Here is an 18,411-nt window from a genome sequence, read left to right as displayed (position 1 = left end):
TACTTAATTACAACATAACAATTGAATTAGAGGAGATACATTATCTCTAATTTTTCTAGATTAACATAATCATAATGTATTGTATATGATTATTGATTATATGTTTTTGTTATTAAAATCTAATAAAGGGGACTTCCGGCTCCTGCGCTGATCATGTAGGACACAGGACGCCTGAGCTCTGTCATTCCCTGCAGCTCTGACATATATACCGGACAACCCACCAGCCTCCCCCGCTCCATTCCACCGGTGAGTGAAGTTGCTACATGCAGGGAAGTTCATGGGGAGCCGTGGAGATAATCACTTGAAACAGCGCGGTGAATTTCGCTCTCCCCCTCCCTCTCAAGATCTGGCAGCGTGATAAAGATGGCGCCGGAGCCTGCCCTGCACTAAAATCAGATCTGTACACAGAGAGCAGGACGCAGCTGACGGCTTAAGGCCCCGTCACACTAAGCAACATCGCTAGCAACATCGCTGGTAACGAACAACTTTTGTGACGTTGCTAGCGATGTTGCTGTGTGTGACATCCAGCAACAACCTGGCCCCTGCTGTGAGGTCGTTGGTTGTTGCTGAATGTCCTGGGCCATTTTTTAGTTGTTGCTGTCCTGCTGTGAAGCACAGATCGCTGTGTGTGACAGCGAGACAGCAACAACTAATGTGCAGTGAGCAGGGAGCCAGCTTCTGCTGAGGCTGGTAACTAATGTAAACATCGGGTAACCAAGAAGCCCTGTCCTTGGTTACCCGATATTTACCTTTGATACCAGCCTCCTCCGCTCTCACTGCCTGTGCTGCCGGCTCCTGCTCTGTGCACAGATAGCTGCAGCACACATCAGGCAATTAACCCGATGTGTGCTGTAACTAGGAGAGCAAGGAGCCAGCGCTCAGTGTGCGCTGCTCCCTGCTCTGTGCACATTTAGCTGCAGCACACATCGGGTTAATTAACCTGATGTGTGCTGTAACTAGGAGACTGGGGGCTGGTCACTGGTTGCTGGTGAGCTCACCAGCAACTCCTGTAGCCACGCTCCAGCGATCCCTGCCAGGTCAGGTTGCTGGTGGGATCGCTGGAGCGTCGCAGTGTGACAGCTCACCAGCAACCTCCTAGCAACTTACCAGCGATCCCTATCGTTGTTGGGATCGCTGGTAAGTTGCTTAGTGTGACTGGACCTTTACCTTGCACTCACTCCCCCAGCACTAAGCAGTTAACCGGCAGCAGAATAATAAATCTCCTGGAGTCCTGATAAGATATCAGCAGCAAACAACGCTACTGACAAGTTCTGCAAAGAGCTAAGAGTTAAAAAGCTGGGAATCCCTGGGCCCTTCCCCCATCTTGTCCAGACCTGTGCATAAGCAGGAGCTGAATCTCTAGGCATACAGACTCAGTGCAAAGCTCTGGAGAAAGTGAAAGAAGCTGAAGGAGGGTAGTTTAAACATACATCCCTGCAAAGTTTCAGGACAGTGAGAATTCATATAACTCTGGCAGGGGGGAGAAAGGGGTGAAAGTGAGAATAAACAAAAGGGGGAGCAGAATCAAGATTTGTCTGACAACCCACACTAAATCAGTGTCAAAACTTGCGTCCCTTCATTCACTATTTGATGGAAAGATACCTGCTGCGCAGCAGCTCCAAAACACAAAATCCTCATACATCCAGCGTACAGTGTGAAAAAAAGATTGTGACTGCCCATACAGAATTAAGTGTCCCTCGGTCACCTGAAAATACTCATCAGATGGAGATGGAGGATTCCCCGGGGACCCCGGATGTATTCAAAACAGTGGAGGGTATGGATTATAAGCGTCTGGCTGATGAAGTCGCCAATCGTTTGCTACCTGACATCTCCGCTACAATTAAAGCATCAATAGCAAAAGCTCTCAGTGCCATACAGAACCAACTTGATGAGACGGTGGAACAGGTTGCGGCTATGGAAACCAAAATGTCGACGTTAGAGGAGGACTTCAGCTCTGACCACACTACAGTCATGCGTCTGGCCAGGGAGAATCTGACCCTGAGGGACCGTGTGGACGATCTAGAGAACCGCTCCAGAAGAAGCAATTTGCGCATTGTCGGCCTGCCTGAAACATACCCGGTTGGTGAGCTACGTACATTGTGTGAATCCACTATTCCTACAACCCTGGGAGTAGCAGGAAGGAGAAAAGTGGAAAGGGTGCACCGCATTGGTCCGCCAAGGAGAGGTGATGAGAGTGAAAATAACAGACGCCCAAGACAAGTCATAATGAAATACTTGGACTTCTCCGATAAACAGGAAATATTACAGGCATACAAGAAATTGAAACATCCCTTGGAGGTGAAAGGCTCGCGCATCTTGCTCTTCGAGGATTTTTCTGCGGAGGTCACACGGCAGCGGAGGGCATTCTCATACATATGCTCTGCCTTATTTAAGAGAAATGTACGCTTCCAGTTAAAGTACCCGGCAACGTTGATTATCAGACATCAGGATGGATCCTACAATTCTTTCTCAAGTCCAAAGGAGGCAGAGGCCTTTATTGAGCGGATCAGCAGTCCTCGTGACCTCAGGACTTCTCCAGGACAAGGGCGCAACGACTCACCGAACCAGAGAGTGACCAAAGGGAGCTCTGTGAAGCTCGCTACAGCTTCCCCGAAGGACCGGAGACAGCAAAACAAGGAACTTAAGGGAACCTGAGACAAATAGACAAATGTCGGATGTGTAAAGTTCAAGGTGGGACACCTGTTTTTGATTTAGGCTGGAGAAGCCGCAGTGGAAAAAGTTCAAGAAATCTGAGGCGGAGGAAAGGAAAGAGAACTTTTTTTTTTTTTTTTTTTCTTCCTTCTCTCTCTTTCTTTGTAGGTGGGACACTCCTTTATATTGGTTAAACGCTATAAGTATAAGGTTGACTGAGCTTGGAAAATGATCAGAAAAAAGTGAAGTCTGAGTATTATGGTATAGTTGGGGGGGGGGGGGGGGAGGGAGATGTTTGAAATGTTTGGGGATTTTGGATTCAAGTGAAGTAGCAAAGATTTTACACAGAGTTATTATTATTACTACTACTCTCACTATTGCAAGTGAGCACTATGTTCAATTGTCTAATTGGTTGAATTTTTTTTTGGCAAGGGAGGGCAGCAAAAACATGGTAAACGAAAGGCAGGATTTCCATTTATTACATGTGCTTTATGAGAATAGTCACCTGGAATGTTAAGGGGTTACGTTCCCCCCAAAAAAGAATTAAGATATTACGCCACCTTAATCGCCTCAAACCGGACATTGCGCTCCTTCAGGAAACTCATCTGGAAGGTTCAGACATGCAGAGGATGGGGAAATTGTGGGTTGGAGGAGTCTATGGGTCATCTTCAGTTAAAAGGAAAGCAGGGGTTATTACATTAGTAAGTAGGAGATTACAACATCAAGTCCTGGAAACATATGCGGACACGGAAGGTAGGGTTCAGATGGTCTCAGTGGAGATACCTGGAGGAATTTATAAAATCTTTAATATTTATGCCCCGAACGAAAACAACAAATCATTCTTTCAACGACTTGAGGCCAAAATTTTAGAACATGCCCATTTTAATCTAATAATTGGGGGGGATTTCAACTCGGTGGTATCTGTGCTAGAGGACAGGAAAAATGCTAAAGGCCCCCCCAAATGTACCGCGCGGCCATGATAAAGTTATGCGTCCTCTGTTAAATGCCACGGCCTTATGGGAAGCGTGGAGACTACTGCACCCTCAGGATAGGGAATTAACGCACTATTCACATGCTAATAGCTCCTGGTCTCGCATTGACTACTTTCTTATTTCAGGGAACCTGGTACGTGCGCTCCACTCAGCTAGTATCCAGGATTTGGTGATTTCTGACCATGCCCCGGTGGTGCTAGACCTAGCAAACATTTATCCCAGAGGAACGGACTATCTGTGGAGATATCCTTCCTTCCTTAAAGATAACGAAGATTTTTCCTTGAAATTAAAGGAATGGTGGACGGAATTTATGGTACATAATGATCAACATAAAGACACACCTATGTTATTATGGGACACGGCGAAGGCAGTATTACGGGGCAGAACGATAGCACATGTTTCCTATTTGAAGAAAAAGGCTCATCTTAAATTTACTGAAACCTCCCATAAATTGAGGGAAGCATATACTTCTTTTCAAAAGCATCCTGATAGGGACCATAGAGATAGATGGGTAATAGCCCAAAGAGCTTTTAATGAGTGGGCGGAAAAACGGGAACAAATGGCTAGGTCAATGCAAGAAGCTACATTACATCGCTTTGGAAATAAAGCAGGGAAAATACTGGCCAACTTAGCGAAAAATAGGATTATAACTCAGGGACCCATGCAAATAAAAAATCAAAAGGGGGAGATACACAAAAACCCTAAGACAATAATTGAGACTTTAGGCACGTATTATAGAAACCTTTATTCGTCGGAAAAGCGAGACAAATTTCCTGATAATAATCTTTTATCTAAAGTGACACTACCTCGACTCACAGAAGAGCATTGCACTTTTCTGAATGCCAAAATTACGGGGGAAGAAGAATTGGGGACAATCAACTCCATGCATAATTATAAAGCCCCTGGCCCTGACGGATTTACGGGAGAATTCTATAAAACAGTAAAGGAAGAGATCTTACCTACATTACTAGAGCTGTATAATAGCATACTAGACGGTAATGCGTCTTTTCAAAATAACAACCGGGCATATATAAAATTGATCCCTAAACAGGGGAAGGACCCGAAGGAGCCGGGTTCGTATAGGCCCATATCACTTATCAACCTAGATATGAAGATAATGTCAAAGATTATGGCAAATCGTCTAGCTATAATTCTTCCCCAACTGATTTCCCCAGCACAGGCCGGTTTCATTCAGAAAAGATCAGGGACACTAAATATTAGAAAAGTTCTTCTTGTCCTGGATAGGGTTAACCTTCGGCCTCTGAAAGGAGAATCTCCCGCTTTGCTTACAATAGATGCCGAGAAAGCCTTTGACAATATTGAGTGGTCATGGCTTTATAGAGTTCTAGATGAAATGCGTTTTTCGGGGTCATTTTATACCTACATTAGAGAAATTTACACAAATCCGAAGGCTCAAGTTTACATTCCAGGATATCTGTCAGCCCCTTTTCCGTTACTGAAAGGAACCAGACAGGGTTGCCCCCTTTCCCCATTACTTTTTAATCTGGCTCTGGAACCATTGGTACGATTGTTATCTACACATAGCACCTTCCAGGGTATTTCTGTAAATAATAGACAAATTCAGTCAGCTTTTTTTGCGGATGACATTTTGCTTTTCCTTTCGAATCCAGCTCAGCAGGTCCCCGAGATTTTACAAATTTTGCGAGAGTTTGGAGCGTACTCAGGCTTCAAGATTAATGCGTCAAAGTGCGAGCTCCTATACCTGGGAGGGACAAATGTTCAAACACGGGAGCAGAACCCTTTTGAAGGAATTACAGTGGCTAAGTCATATATCACATACTTGGGAGTTAAAATAGGTAAGGTTCCGGCAACCCTTTATAGTCTAAACTATCCACCCCTTCTGAGCCAAATAGAGCAAGATCTTAAAAGATGGCACGAACTTCCATTGAACATAATTGGTAGAGTCCACCTAATTAAGATGATGTCGATATCAAAATTAATGTATCATCTTCAAACACTTCCCCTGCTTCTCAAGCATAAAGATATTGTCCAGCTAAATAGAGCTTTTTCACACTTCATTTGGAGGGGGAAACGCCCTCGTATAGGGCTTAAGAAGCTGATGGCATCTAAGGTTCATGGAGGTCTGAGTTTGCCGAACATTCGGGGTTACAATATAGCCTGTTTGACTAGATATATATTGGATTGGATTAAAGGCTCTAGGCATTATTCAGCGTTGGAGCTTGAGAGAGACTATGCACAGCCTTGGGATCTGGTGGCATTGCTTCATACTAGGCAGGCTAATCTCCCAGTGAAAATCAAGCACTCTTCCTTATTTAAAGACACGATTGCAGCGTGGAAGGCGTTGAGGAAAAACTACAAACTTCCCCATAAAATATCCAAATACTTGCCTATATGGGGGAATCCAGAGTTTGTGCAGGGACAAGCAATAAGCTGTTTGAAGAGTGGAAGGTGAGGGGTATAAGGACTGTTGCTCATCTCTTGCACACCTCAGAACCTAGATGGTTGAGTAGACGAAATTATAGCGCAGTATGGCCTGGGGCCTAACCAAGTAATCCAATATGACCAAGTGAGATATAGTATTATGACTCAGTTGCATGATGTGACCCAGGAGGTAGTATTTAACTCTTTTGATTGTCTGGTAAAGAACTCAATAGCTACATCATCTATCTCTTTTCTTTATGGAGCCATGCGTGATCTATTAATAGGACAGCACCCAGAAGGTTTATTTAAATCTTGGGAAAAACAATTTGAGGACCCGTCTATGGGGGTAAAAATTAGGGGAGGGTGGAATGCTCTTCGTAAATCAATTTTAAATGAGAATTGGCGAGAAACCCAATTTAGAATTATGCACAAGGCAATTTATGGTTTTAATCTCCCTCCATCAGCAACAAAGCCAGACAGGCTTACGTATTGCCCTAAGTGTAAGAGTAGTGGAACTGATCTCCTTCACGGGTTGTGGTCCTGCCCCCATTTGAGTCCATTATGGTCACAGATCAAAAGTTGTATACAAAAGGTGTGGGGTCTTGAAGTTCGGCTCTCACCTGGGTTCGCTATTTTTCACCATTGGGAGGAGGGGAACGATACCAAAGGGAAGATGACTAACCCACCCAGACTTATACATGTGATACTTCTGGCAGCCAAGAGAGCGATACTAAAAAATTGGTTGGAGTCTAGGGTCCCCGCGATTGAAGAGATCTTGGGTCAGCTCATGCATCTTCTTGAAATAGAAGGATTGGATGCAGAAAGGAGGGCGGATAGAATACGACAGCACTTTAACAAATGGAAGAAATTCATACTGGCCTATTGTACTCGGGAGGAGATAGTCAGGATTATGTCACCTTTCAAAGACACAGTCTGGTATCATACTGAAAAATTGAAGGATACATTGGATGGCTTGGAGGTGGGGGAGGAAAGGCCGAAAGCTGACTAAAAGGAGAGGGGGAAATAACCGATTTGAGTGGGACTTCTTTATTATATGTCATTACCATGTTCACAAGGGTTCAATGGGGGGAATGATAAGAATGATGGGTTAAGGGGTCGCTGCTTTCCTTTGCTTTATCTTGCCATGTTATGGTTATTGATTTTAAAAATTGGTATGGAATTTGGGATGATCAAACATGACAATGTAATGTTGAATTTACAATGCTGAATTCGCTTATGCCAATGTTATGTTATTGAAAAATTTGAATAAAAATATAGTTAAAAAAAAATCTAATAAAAAGAAGGTTAAAAGGAATAAGAAACTTTGTACATATAGTAGGTAAATAAACATTACAGGACAGTAATGGTGGACAGTTCACATTACCTTTACTTCAGTAGCTACACCTAGATGGCTAGAATATGGGCTCATTAAATCCAGCCGCAGCAATTCTACTGGATCACTTAAGCGGTCATAAGGCAGGGTGGAGAGATTCAGGAAAACATGGACAGGCACCTGGAAGAAACGGTTACAGGAACTTCAGGATATTTTTCTTTTCTACATAAAATTGGAGGTTTTCCACAGTTTACAGAGGTGTTCTAACAGCCCATACACAATATCCCCTCTCAGTTTCCAGACTTGTCTTCCATTGAGTACATCTGGGATGGCACTGGTTGACAATTGCAAAGGCAGCTGGCAGCAGCGGAACTTGATGATTTATGTGCGAAAGTTCACTTACCATGGCAGAACATTACTTAACTATTAATAATTAATAGCACCAATTGTATAAATTAATGTATTTCTGTGCTCAGATCTCTGCAGTTGCAGGCAGATGCCTGCTGTATAATACAGCCAGCATTTGCCAAGTATGATGTTAGTGATGGTTCAGCTCCTGACAAACAGTATAGCAGGACTCCTAGATATGTAATAAGCCTGAGCAGCACAGTCTGTTTTCAGGGTAATGGGGTGAGGGGGTAAATATGAGTCCAGAAAAGAGAATTGTAGACTTATTAGAATGTTTCATGAATAAATGATTAGGGTTCTATACTGGAAGCACAGAGAACCTGAACATGTATATTGATAAGCGAGTCAAGACCATTTATCCTGCTGGTTTTTGGCTGAAATGATGCATTATATCTATATTTCACAGATATAAAATATCTGATAATATTCACATTTAATTTGTCTTGAGCATATCATCTCACCTTGTACTGATTAATGAATGGTGCTATGCTAAAACCAAGGGTGGGTTCTGTGCCTTGAACTGCACTTTCCTGCATTAAAGTGGGGGATTCCACCAGCATGCCGTGAATGACCACACACTGAGGGAAGATCTTTCCTCCAGACTGAAGTAAGCACCTAGAACAAGAGAAATTAACAGGTTAGGTTCAAAGAGTACACAAAACGACGACCCCAAATGCAAACATTGTACTGCAGAACATAAGAGGCAGGAGGGTAGAATATAGATGTGAATAGACAAGATCTGGATGTAAAGACTAATGTTTCTATGCACGGGACACATTAAGGTCCTGGGAACTTTTCATTATATAACGATTACTCTTCATTTCCCTAAAAAGTGAAACAGCAAAATGAAAGATAACATTAGCAGCTGATTTACCTTGAGATGGCACATTTCTCCATCACCTCTTGTCTGATCAGACCACAGGGCTCAATGACATCTAGAATAATGATGCTCCACAACTTGTCAGACTTGGGCCTCTGTAAAACATCATCACTTGCTTCCAGCTGCTTCAGCCAAAATTCCAGTCTCTCTTTTGAGATGCCATTCCTCTCCGATAACCTCTCTAGGGCGGCTTGGTGCTGCTTTTCTTCAACGGAGCTGTAAGACTTCACTTTTCCCAGCTGTGCAGCAATCAGAGGTAAAACAGAAAACCCTTCAGATACATCCAGTATGTACAGAGGGTCTGAAGAATGTTCTCCTGGAGTCCCCGTGTCCCTGGCATTACTGAATGTGCCATTCTCACGAAGTTCGAGAGAAGATATGACATTACTTATAGCATGGTGGAAGGTCTCATGGTATACAACATTATTGAGCAAGGCTATCTCACTGGGCTCCAGTATGCACAGTTCCTGCCCAGTGCCCTTGTCATGTGTGGTGTGAAGACTGGCCAAAGCATCGCACAAGTCCACCTCATTCTCCATTACCATGTCATCTGAAGTCATTTCGCGATCCGCTTCCCCTCCTCTAATAACTGTGACAAGGTCTAACCTTAAATAACAGTCAGGACAGTGTACGTCCAGTACCACTGTATCCCCAGGGTTAACAAGATAACCATCTGCTGCAAAGGAAGACAAGAAAAATGCATACATAGGTATGAATACTATATATTCTGAGTACAGATACACACACACACACACACATATATATATATAAAGAGAATTTTGTTTACTTACCGTAAATTCTTTTTCTTATAGTTCCGACATGGGAGACCCAGACCATGGGTGTATAGCTAGCGACCTCCGGAGGACACACAAAGCACTACACTCAAACGTGTAGCTCCTCCCTCCGGGCTATATACACCCCCTGGATGACAATCTACCCAGTTCAGTGCAAAAGCTGAAGGAGGACATCCACCCATAAGTAGAGATAGAGTAAAACTCGGCAAAACCAGAACTCTGTCTACTAACAACAGCCGTGAAGCACACGGAACAAAAACTGCCAACAGGCAACAGGGAGGGAGCTGGGTCTCCCATGTCGGAACTATAAGAAAAAGAATTTACGGTAAGTAAACAAAATTCTCTTTTTCTTTATCGTTCCTTTATGGGAGACCCAGACCATGGGACGTTCCAAAGCAGTCCATGGGTGGGAAATAAACTAAACTGAGAAGTAGGCAAAACCTAACTTCACAAATGGGCGACAGCCGCCTGAAGGATGCATCTGCCCAAGCTCGCATCTGCCGAAGCATGAGCATGCACTTGGTAGTGCTTCGAAAAAGTGTGCAGACTGGACCAAGTGGCAGCCTGACACACCTGCTGAGCCGTAGCCTGGTGCCTGAAAGCCCAGGAGGCACCGACAGCTCTGGTCGAGTGCGCCTTAATCCCCGACGGGGGAGGCACCTGAGAAGACTGGTAGGCATCGGATATGGCCGACCTAATCCAACGAGCTAGGGTCGGTTTAGAAGCCGAAAGACCCTTGCGCTGACCCGTGGTTAGCACGAAAAGTGAGGTGCACCGCCGAAACACGGCGGTGCGAGACACATAGATGCGGAGCGCCCGCACCAAATCCAAGGTGTGCAACGCCTTCTCAAAGCGATGCACAGGGGCCGGACAAAGAGAGGGCAATGAAATGTCCTGGTTAAGGTGGAAGGAAGACACCACCTTAGGAAGAAAGTCCGGAGTCGGACGAAGAACCACCTTGTCTTGGTGAAACACCAAAAAGGGGGATTCCGAAGAAAGCGCAGCCAAATCGGAAACTCTCCTGAGAGAAGTTATGGCTACTAGAAAGACAACTTTCTGTGAAAGTCTGGACAAAGGAACCTCCCTGAGAGGCTCAAAAGGGGGTTTCTGTAAGGCCGTGAGGACCAAATTAAGGTCCCAGGGATCCAAGGGTCGTCGGTAAGGAGGAATGATGTGAGATGCGCCCTGCATGAAGGTGCGCACCTGAGCCAGTCGAGCGATACGCCGCTGGAACAATACCGACAAAGCCGACACCTGTCCCTTAAGGGAATTGAGGGACAGACCCAACTGTAGACCTGACTGTAGAAAAGACAGGATGGTCGGCAAGGCGAACGGCCAAGGAGCATGGCCGGAAGAGCGACACCAGGACAGGAAAATTTTCCAAGTCCTATGGTAAATCCTAGCCGAGGAAGACTTCCGAGCCTGAGTCATGGTGGAGATGACCTCAGAGGGAATGCCTGAAGCCGTCAGGATCCAGGACTCAAGAGCCACGCCGTCAATCTGAGAGCCGCAGAATTCTGGCGGAAGAACGGACCTTGAGAGAGAAGGTCTGGGCGGTCCGGGAGATGCCACGGGATCTCTACGGACAGGCGGAGCAGGTCTGGGTACCAGGCTCGCCTGGGCCAGTCCGGAGCAATGAGTATGACTCGACGGCCCTCCATTCGGATCTTGCGCAGAACCCTGGGCAAGAGCGCTAGAGGGGGAAAACACATAGGCCAGACTGAACTGAGACCAATCCTGAACCAGTGCGTCTGCTGCGAAGGCTTGAGGATCGTGGGAGCGAGCCACGTAAACCGGAACCTTGTGGTTGTGCCGGGAAGCCATTAGATCTACTTCCGGAGTGCCCCACTTGCGGCAGATTGATCTGAACACTGACGGATGCAGGGCCCACTCGCCGCCGTCCACGGTTTGACGGCTGAGATAATCGGCCTCCCAGTTTTCCACGCCTGGGATGTGGACTGCGGATATGGTGGACTTTGAGTCCTCCGTCCACTGGAGGATTCGTTGAACCTCCAACATCGCCAGACGGCTGTGAGTTCCGCCCTGGTGATTGATGTAGGCAACCGCTGTCGCGTTGTCCGACTGAACCCGAATGTGCTTGCCCGCCAGTAGGTGGTGAAAGTCTAGAAGAGCTAGAAACACAGCTCTGATCTCCAGCACATTGATCGGGAGGGCTGATTCGGACGGAGTCCAAGTGCCCTGTGCTCGGTGATGGAGAAACACCGCTCCCCAACCGGAGAGACTGGCATCCGTGGTGAGAATCACCCAGGACGGAGTCAGGAAGGACCGCCCCTGTGACAGGGAGAGGGGCTGAAGCCACCACTGAAGGGAGTTCCTGGCCTGTGATGACAGAGCCACTAGCCTGTCCAAAGAAGAGATCCGCTTGTCCCAACAGCGGAGAATGTCCAGCTGCAAGGGACGCAGATGGAACTGGGCAAAGGGAACCGCTTCCATCCTGTGGGTTAAGGTTCAGTACGGAGTTAATGGACGCAATCAAGTCACTAACGTCCGCATCGCCCTCAGACAAGTCAATGGGGTACATAGAGGCAGAGTCTGAGCCCACAGTAAATGAATCATCCTCGCCCTGCACCTCGGCTTGTGAATCAGAGCCGTGGGACGAGGAAGGAGAAGGGTCCGTGCGTCTCCGTTTAGGGGGACGGGGTCCAAGGACATGCTCTGAGGGCTCTGCAGAGCTCTGAGCAGCAGAGACACCCTGAGAGGGGGGCTGAGAGGGAGGCTGATGCATAGACAGCAGCGTCTGGGACAGCTGCCCCATGGAATCGGCAAACGACTTGGAAAGAGCCTGTGTAAAGGATGCTACCCAAGCCGGGGGTTCAGCCACCGGGACCGAAGCAGCCGGAGGGACCCCTGCGGAGGCTCCAGGCTGAGACACAACCATATTAGCACAGTTATCACAATGTGGGTACGTGCTAGGCTCTGGCAGAATTAGCTTGCAAGCAGTGCATATAGCATACATGTTTGCAGCCTTGCTCCTAGTGACAGACATGCTGCTGTGGAGGAAGCTCTGCAGCCAAAACACACTCCTGTAGAAAGCCTGAGTGTATAAAAATCCACAACCATAGGTTGTGGCTTACCAGCCCTGTTCTCTGTGTGCCCTCCGGACTTCACCGCTCCCCTGTAAAGTGACAGCCTCCAAAAAGTATGCAGCAGTAGCATCCAGCGCTTCTCAGTGATAAAAACGCTGAGAAAATGGCGCTGGGAGAAGGAGGGGGGCGTGTATAAGCCCAGGAGCGGGAAAAAACAGAGGCCAGAGAGACACGGGGGTAGACAGAGGAGGGGACATCCCCCCAGAGGGGAGTGCCCTCCGCTCTGCTGGCCGGGCGGTGGGCGTCGCTGTATGCAAAACATACAGAAGAAGCCAAAAACGAAACTAGGCCCAAACTGAAGCCGGGGCCTAGATTTTAAAGTGCGGCCGACGAGCAGGCACCGTCGGCGCGGTTCTCATGGGAAATTCCCAGAACCGGCCGAAATTAACAGTAACGCTAAAGCACATACTGCCCCCATAATAAAAGTACCCGGGACCCCTGAAAAAACGTCTCAATACTTAGCTTTGAGACGCAGGGCCATGTCCCTGAGTGGGGGTTAACGCTCCTTCCAGCAGGGACCAGACAGGGCTGTGGATGGAGCCGGCCTCCTGCAAGCAGAGAGGACCGTGGAGGCTCCCACTTCAAACAGAGCCTCGACAGAGGATGCGAAGGAGCTCGGCATGTGAAGGCTCCAGCCTTATTAAAGTCAACCTTAACAGCACCCCGCAGAGTGGAGCGTGAAGGGACATGCCGGGAGTCCAGACTGGACCCGCTTTTCTTCCAAATCTTTAAAACATTAAAATAAAATTGAAAAAAATATGAGGAAATGAAAGTGTGTGTGATCCTCCTGGAACACAAAGCGTTGAACTGGGTAGATTGTCATCCAGGGGGTGTATATAGCCCGGAGGGAGGAGCTACACGTTTGAGTGTAGTGCTTTGTGTGTCCTCCGGAGGTCGCTAGCTATACACCCATGGTCTGGGTCTCCCATAAAGGAACGATAAAGAAATTATATATATATATATATATACACACACACACATATATATGTATATATATACACACATATATATACACATATATCTATATACACACACATTATATATATATATATATATATATATATATATATATATATATATATATATATATATATATATATACACATACACACACACACATACATATATATGTATATATGTATATATATATATATATATATATATATATATATATATATATATATATATATATATATATATATATATATATACATACATACATACATACATACATACATACATACATACATACATATATATATATATATATTATATTATATTATATATACATACATATACATACATACATACATACATACATACATACAGCACATTTACTGACTGCACGATACATCATATAAAAGAGATGACCAGGGTGCCCTGAACACTTCCCACCAGGTTTCCGCACAGCTGATTTCTTGAGATCCCAGAAGGGGGAGACTTTGAGATCATCCTATTGTCAAGGGCTCATTCAGACGTCAGATTGTCATGTAAGATTTCTATTCTTGCTTTTCACTTATATAATCTATGGGGTAGTACACATCATTGTATTTTTGCGGACCAAGTGGTCAGCACCAAAACAAGTTCAGGTAGATAAAAGGGTTAACAGCTGCACTGCCGTGGAGGTAAAATAGAGTCCAACCTCCAAATTGATAATGACCGGGTTCTTTGTCAACGCGTTTCAGAGTAATTCTCCTTCCTCCCTGGATCAAATGCCGAGGAAGAAGAATTACTCTGAAACGCCTTGATAAACAAAGATCACAATCCTTATCAATATGGAGTTTGGACTCAAATTCTACTTCCACGGGAGCGGGCTGTTAACCCTTTCATCGGGTAGCTGCAGCAGCCGTTGTGACACGTCCATATAGTGGTAGTGACTTCTCATAATCACTAACAGTGAGTCATCTTGACCTTAAAAGGTCCAGACCCTAGCTGCACTTTGTCTCCCTTATATTTTTATTTACAATTCTGATCCGAATCACAAACCCCCTATTATATTTTTTTTTTTTTTTTTTTTTTTTTTTTTTACAACTGAGAAAGACTGATGAAACTGAGACTTCCCAAACTCTGATGACACTGTTCAAAAATACTGTGTATGAGAAAAATTACTAACATGTGAATGAGGTCTTAAAAGGAAACTGTCAGCAGGTGTTTACTACCTCATTTGAGAGCAGTAAAATGTAGGCAAAGAGATCCTGAATCATGTATCACTTAGTTTACTGGATGCTGCGGGTCTGAATAAGCCAAGTAGCAGAGATGAGAAGCTAACCCAGCTCACACCAGGCTCTGTATGTACAATGTCTATAGGCATTGAGATGCTAAACACAGTAAGCGGCGTGCCAGACTGGCTGACCTCTAGGTGAAGTAGTCTGGCAATGATAATCTTCTGGAGCCAAAACATAAGAGACACATGGCTGAAATCTCTGTGTTAAACTTTGCAGCATACGGTCTTCTAATTACATAGCAAAAACCTGCGGACAGATTCCCTTTAAAGGTAAGTCAATGAGCACAAAATGATTCTTTAAAGGTTCTAAAGGGCACTTTACATGCAGCGATATCGCTAGCGAGCGTACCCGCCCCCGTCGGTTGTGCGTCACGGGCAAATCGCTTACACTCGTCACACGTCCTTACCTACCTAGCGACGTCGCTGTGGCCGGCAAACCGCCTCCTTTCTAAGGGGGCGGTTCGTGCTGCATCACAGCGGTGTCACTAAGCGGCCACCCAATAGAAGCGGAGATGAGCCGAACGAACATCCCGCCCACCTCCTTCCTTCCTCATTGCGGGCGGCCGGAGGTAAGGTGATGTTCCTCGTTCCTGCGATGTGTGCTGCCGCAGGAACGATGAACAACCTGCGTCCTGCAACAGCAACGATAATCGGGAATGGAACAACGCGTCAACGATCAACAATATGGTGAGTATTTTTGATCTTTAACGGTCGTTCGTGCGTTTCACACGCAACTACGTCGCTAACAAGGCCGGATGTGCGTCACGAATTCCGTGACCCTAAAGACATCTCGTTAGCGATGTCGTTGCGTGTAAAGCGGCCTTAAGTCCATGATGAGTTTTTGACACTGCATATTTTTTACGGTGTCAAAAACTTAGCATCTTACAGTTCCACCAAAGTGGATGGTATTTCTAGAAATTGTGCTTTTTTATAATTCAGCATAAGCTACCTGCGGTGCACGTTTCAAATTTGCAACATTTTAATTTCTCTTTCAGGTACGCTGAGTTTTATGTGCAGAATTTTCTCAGACTTGCATCAGATGCGGAAAATCCACAGGTAAAAAAAAAAAATGCACATGCGTTTATAGAACAGTTCCGCAGCAGAACCATATAAAAAAATGCATGTATTCCGTACATTAATATAGTTTTGTCAAAGCCAAATACCAAGAAGGATCAAAAACAAAGCAGCATTGTTTAAACAAGAAAAGACAAAAACATGATAAAAACAAATAGAAAAAAAACCCCCACAAAGTAACCTAATTTACATAATGGGTGAAGAAATGCTGCAACATCAAAAACTCACCAAAACCTCAAGGGAACGTAGCGTAAAGCAAACAAAAGAACTCAGTGCAGCCGTGGCGTGGCCATACAGATCAGTGCAGCCGTGGCGTGGCCATATAGATCAGTGCAGCCGTGGCCATACAGATCAGTGCAGCCGTGGCCATACAGATCAGTGCAGCCGTGGCGTGGCCATACAGATCAGTGCAGCCGTGGCGTGGCCATACAGATCAGTGCAGCCGTGGCCATACAGATCAGTACAGCCGTGGCGTGGCCATACAGATCAGTGCAGCCGTGGCCATACAGATCAGTGCAGCCGTGGCGTGGCCATACAGATCAGTGCAGCCGTGGCGTGGCCATACAGATCAGTGCACCCTCCCAACAGCTTGATTTCCATCCACCCCTGACCTCTGGTAAAGCCAGAGATGTCAATTTTAGCTTCCTGACTTATGTATAGTCACCTGTGCCTTTGAGAGATATGTTGTGATTAACCATTTCCTATTCAACTTTATCAAAAGATAGATCTTTATATCAATAATACAGTATAATCATTCACCAGGGAGACTTTGGATGGGGAATACGGCCTGCTCCCAGCACGTCTCCTCACTGGGTCCAGTTGACAGACTGTGTTCATTATCCAGGTGCAGAACAAACCAAGTAATAAAACAGTCAAGACGCCCTTGTTCTTGGACCAGAACCGAGATCCTGCAGGACTTTCCAGAGGCAATGCTTTCCAAATCCTAGCATTAAAGCACAATGTGGTGTTACTTTCATATTGATATGTACCATAAAATATATATATTATTCATGTTCCTAGAACACTGGTCATAAATTACAACATGGCCGCAGGTTATCAATCACAAATCCCCCCCCCGCAGTTCAATATTGAAAAGACAATCTAGGAGCAGTGTTTACCTGCAGGTTATTGAAGTCTACCGTCAGTGCCTGGAAAGGCGGGCTCAGCGCTCTGTATCCCCCGGGGACTCGGCTCATCTTTTCTGTAGCGTACGGCTCGTTTGCATCACTAGATTTGTGAGTGCAATGTATCGGACTGGAAAACTGCACAACTTCTTCTATGTTCACATTGGCAACTTCATTCACACACACCCTAAGCAAAAGAAATATAACAAAAAGGTAAATGTGTCGTACTGAAGGAGTTAAAACAGGTGGATTAGGCACACCATATTGATAGGAAAGGTCATAAACATCAGATCAGAGGAGGTCTGACACCCACAACCAACAAGGATCAGCTGATATTGGCTTCAAATAGAGATCCGAGCTGTTCTGCAGTACCCAGCAGTGGCCACTACACCTTCAGTGCACACAACGGACCGGCACCAAAGCAAATAGCCAATTGGTGGAATTGCCAGGGGTCAGACCCACAATGTGATATTGATAACTTGTCTTAAAGATTGGCTATAACATTTTGATAACCTGACAACGGAATTAAAGTAAAACTATATTCTATAGTGCTTTCTAAATAAACTGTGAAAAAAAAAAAACACACACCAGCTAAGTTCTATATTACTCTTTATTATTGCCCATCAGTGCTTTACTGATAAGTACATATACATGAGAGGGGAAGAGGTCCCACAAGCCACAGAAAGGACTGGACAAAGGGAATTTGCTCCCTTTTTCTAACCGTAGGATCTAAGAGGTTAAGTGGTTGGAATCAGAGATCCCACGGATTCCAGCCATTAAACTAAAGTGATGGCTCTACTACACAATGTGCACATGCACTCAGAGCGCACTGTCATTACCATGATTTACAATTATGATGTAATAGTATGCTGCCTGTATTTGACTCGCTTATATAGTGCCATTAATTGAACAGCGCTTTCCACACATCATCACAGTTCCCATTGGGGCGCACAATCTAAGTTACCTATTAGTACAGGGGTCTCAAACTCGGCTGGGTGTATGGGCCGCACAGGGGAAAAAAAATAATTTGGGGGGCCGCATTCTTTGCAGGACAAAGTGACATTTTTATTGGTATCATATATATTCTAATATAATAAAGAGAATTTTGTTACTTACCGTAAATTCTTTCTTTCTCTTATAGTTTCGTATTGGGAGACCCAGACCATGGGTGTTTAGCTTCTGCCTCCGGAGGACACACAAAGTACTTAAAAGTGTAGCTCCTCCCTCTGAGCTTATACACCCCCTGGTAGCCAGTCCTAGCCAGTTTAGTGCAAAAGCTGAAGGAGAATAGCCACCCACAAGTAGAACCGAGTAAGAACCGGAACAACCGGAGACTCTGTCCACGACAACAGCCGGTGATAACACACGGAACAAGAAATTTGCCAACAGGCAACAGGGAGGGAGCTGGGTCTCCCAATAC

The 18,411-nt window shown here is 45.4% G+C and overlaps 1 protein-coding gene across 2 annotated transcripts in view; it reads right to left on the bottom strand.

The window, feature by feature from the left end:
- The window catches only part of PRMT9 (protein arginine methyltransferase 9), a 56,502-nt gene that overhangs the window by 12,326 nt on the left and 25,765 nt on the right, over window positions 1-18,411 (bottom strand). Inside the window, exons 5-9 of one of the 2 annotated variants that reach the window (XM_075348035.1) lie at window positions 16,986-17,178; window positions 16,627-16,810; window positions 8,663-9,341; window positions 8,250-8,403; window positions 7,432-7,560 (exon numbers count right to left, since the gene is read on the bottom strand). In XM_075348035.1, the coding sequence (XP_075204150.1) occupies window positions 7,432-7,560; window positions 8,250-8,403; window positions 8,663-9,341; window positions 16,627-16,810; window positions 16,986-17,178 (1,339 nt within the window). Of the gene's footprint in view, window positions 1-7,431; window positions 7,561-8,249; window positions 8,404-8,662; window positions 9,345-16,626; window positions 16,811-16,985; window positions 17,179-18,411 lie in introns of both variants that reach the window. The other variant, XM_075348028.1, reaches the window with a different exon arrangement.

Source organism: Anomaloglossus baeobatrachus, chromosome 1 (genome assembly GCF_048569485.1).
Source record: "Anomaloglossus baeobatrachus isolate aAnoBae1 chromosome 1, aAnoBae1.hap1, whole genome shotgun sequence".
NCBI lineage: Eukaryota > Metazoa > Chordata > Amphibia > Anura > Aromobatidae > Anomaloglossus > Anomaloglossus baeobatrachus.
Note: the sequence above shows the minus strand (reverse complement) of the source record. Positions and strands in the feature narration are given on the sequence as shown.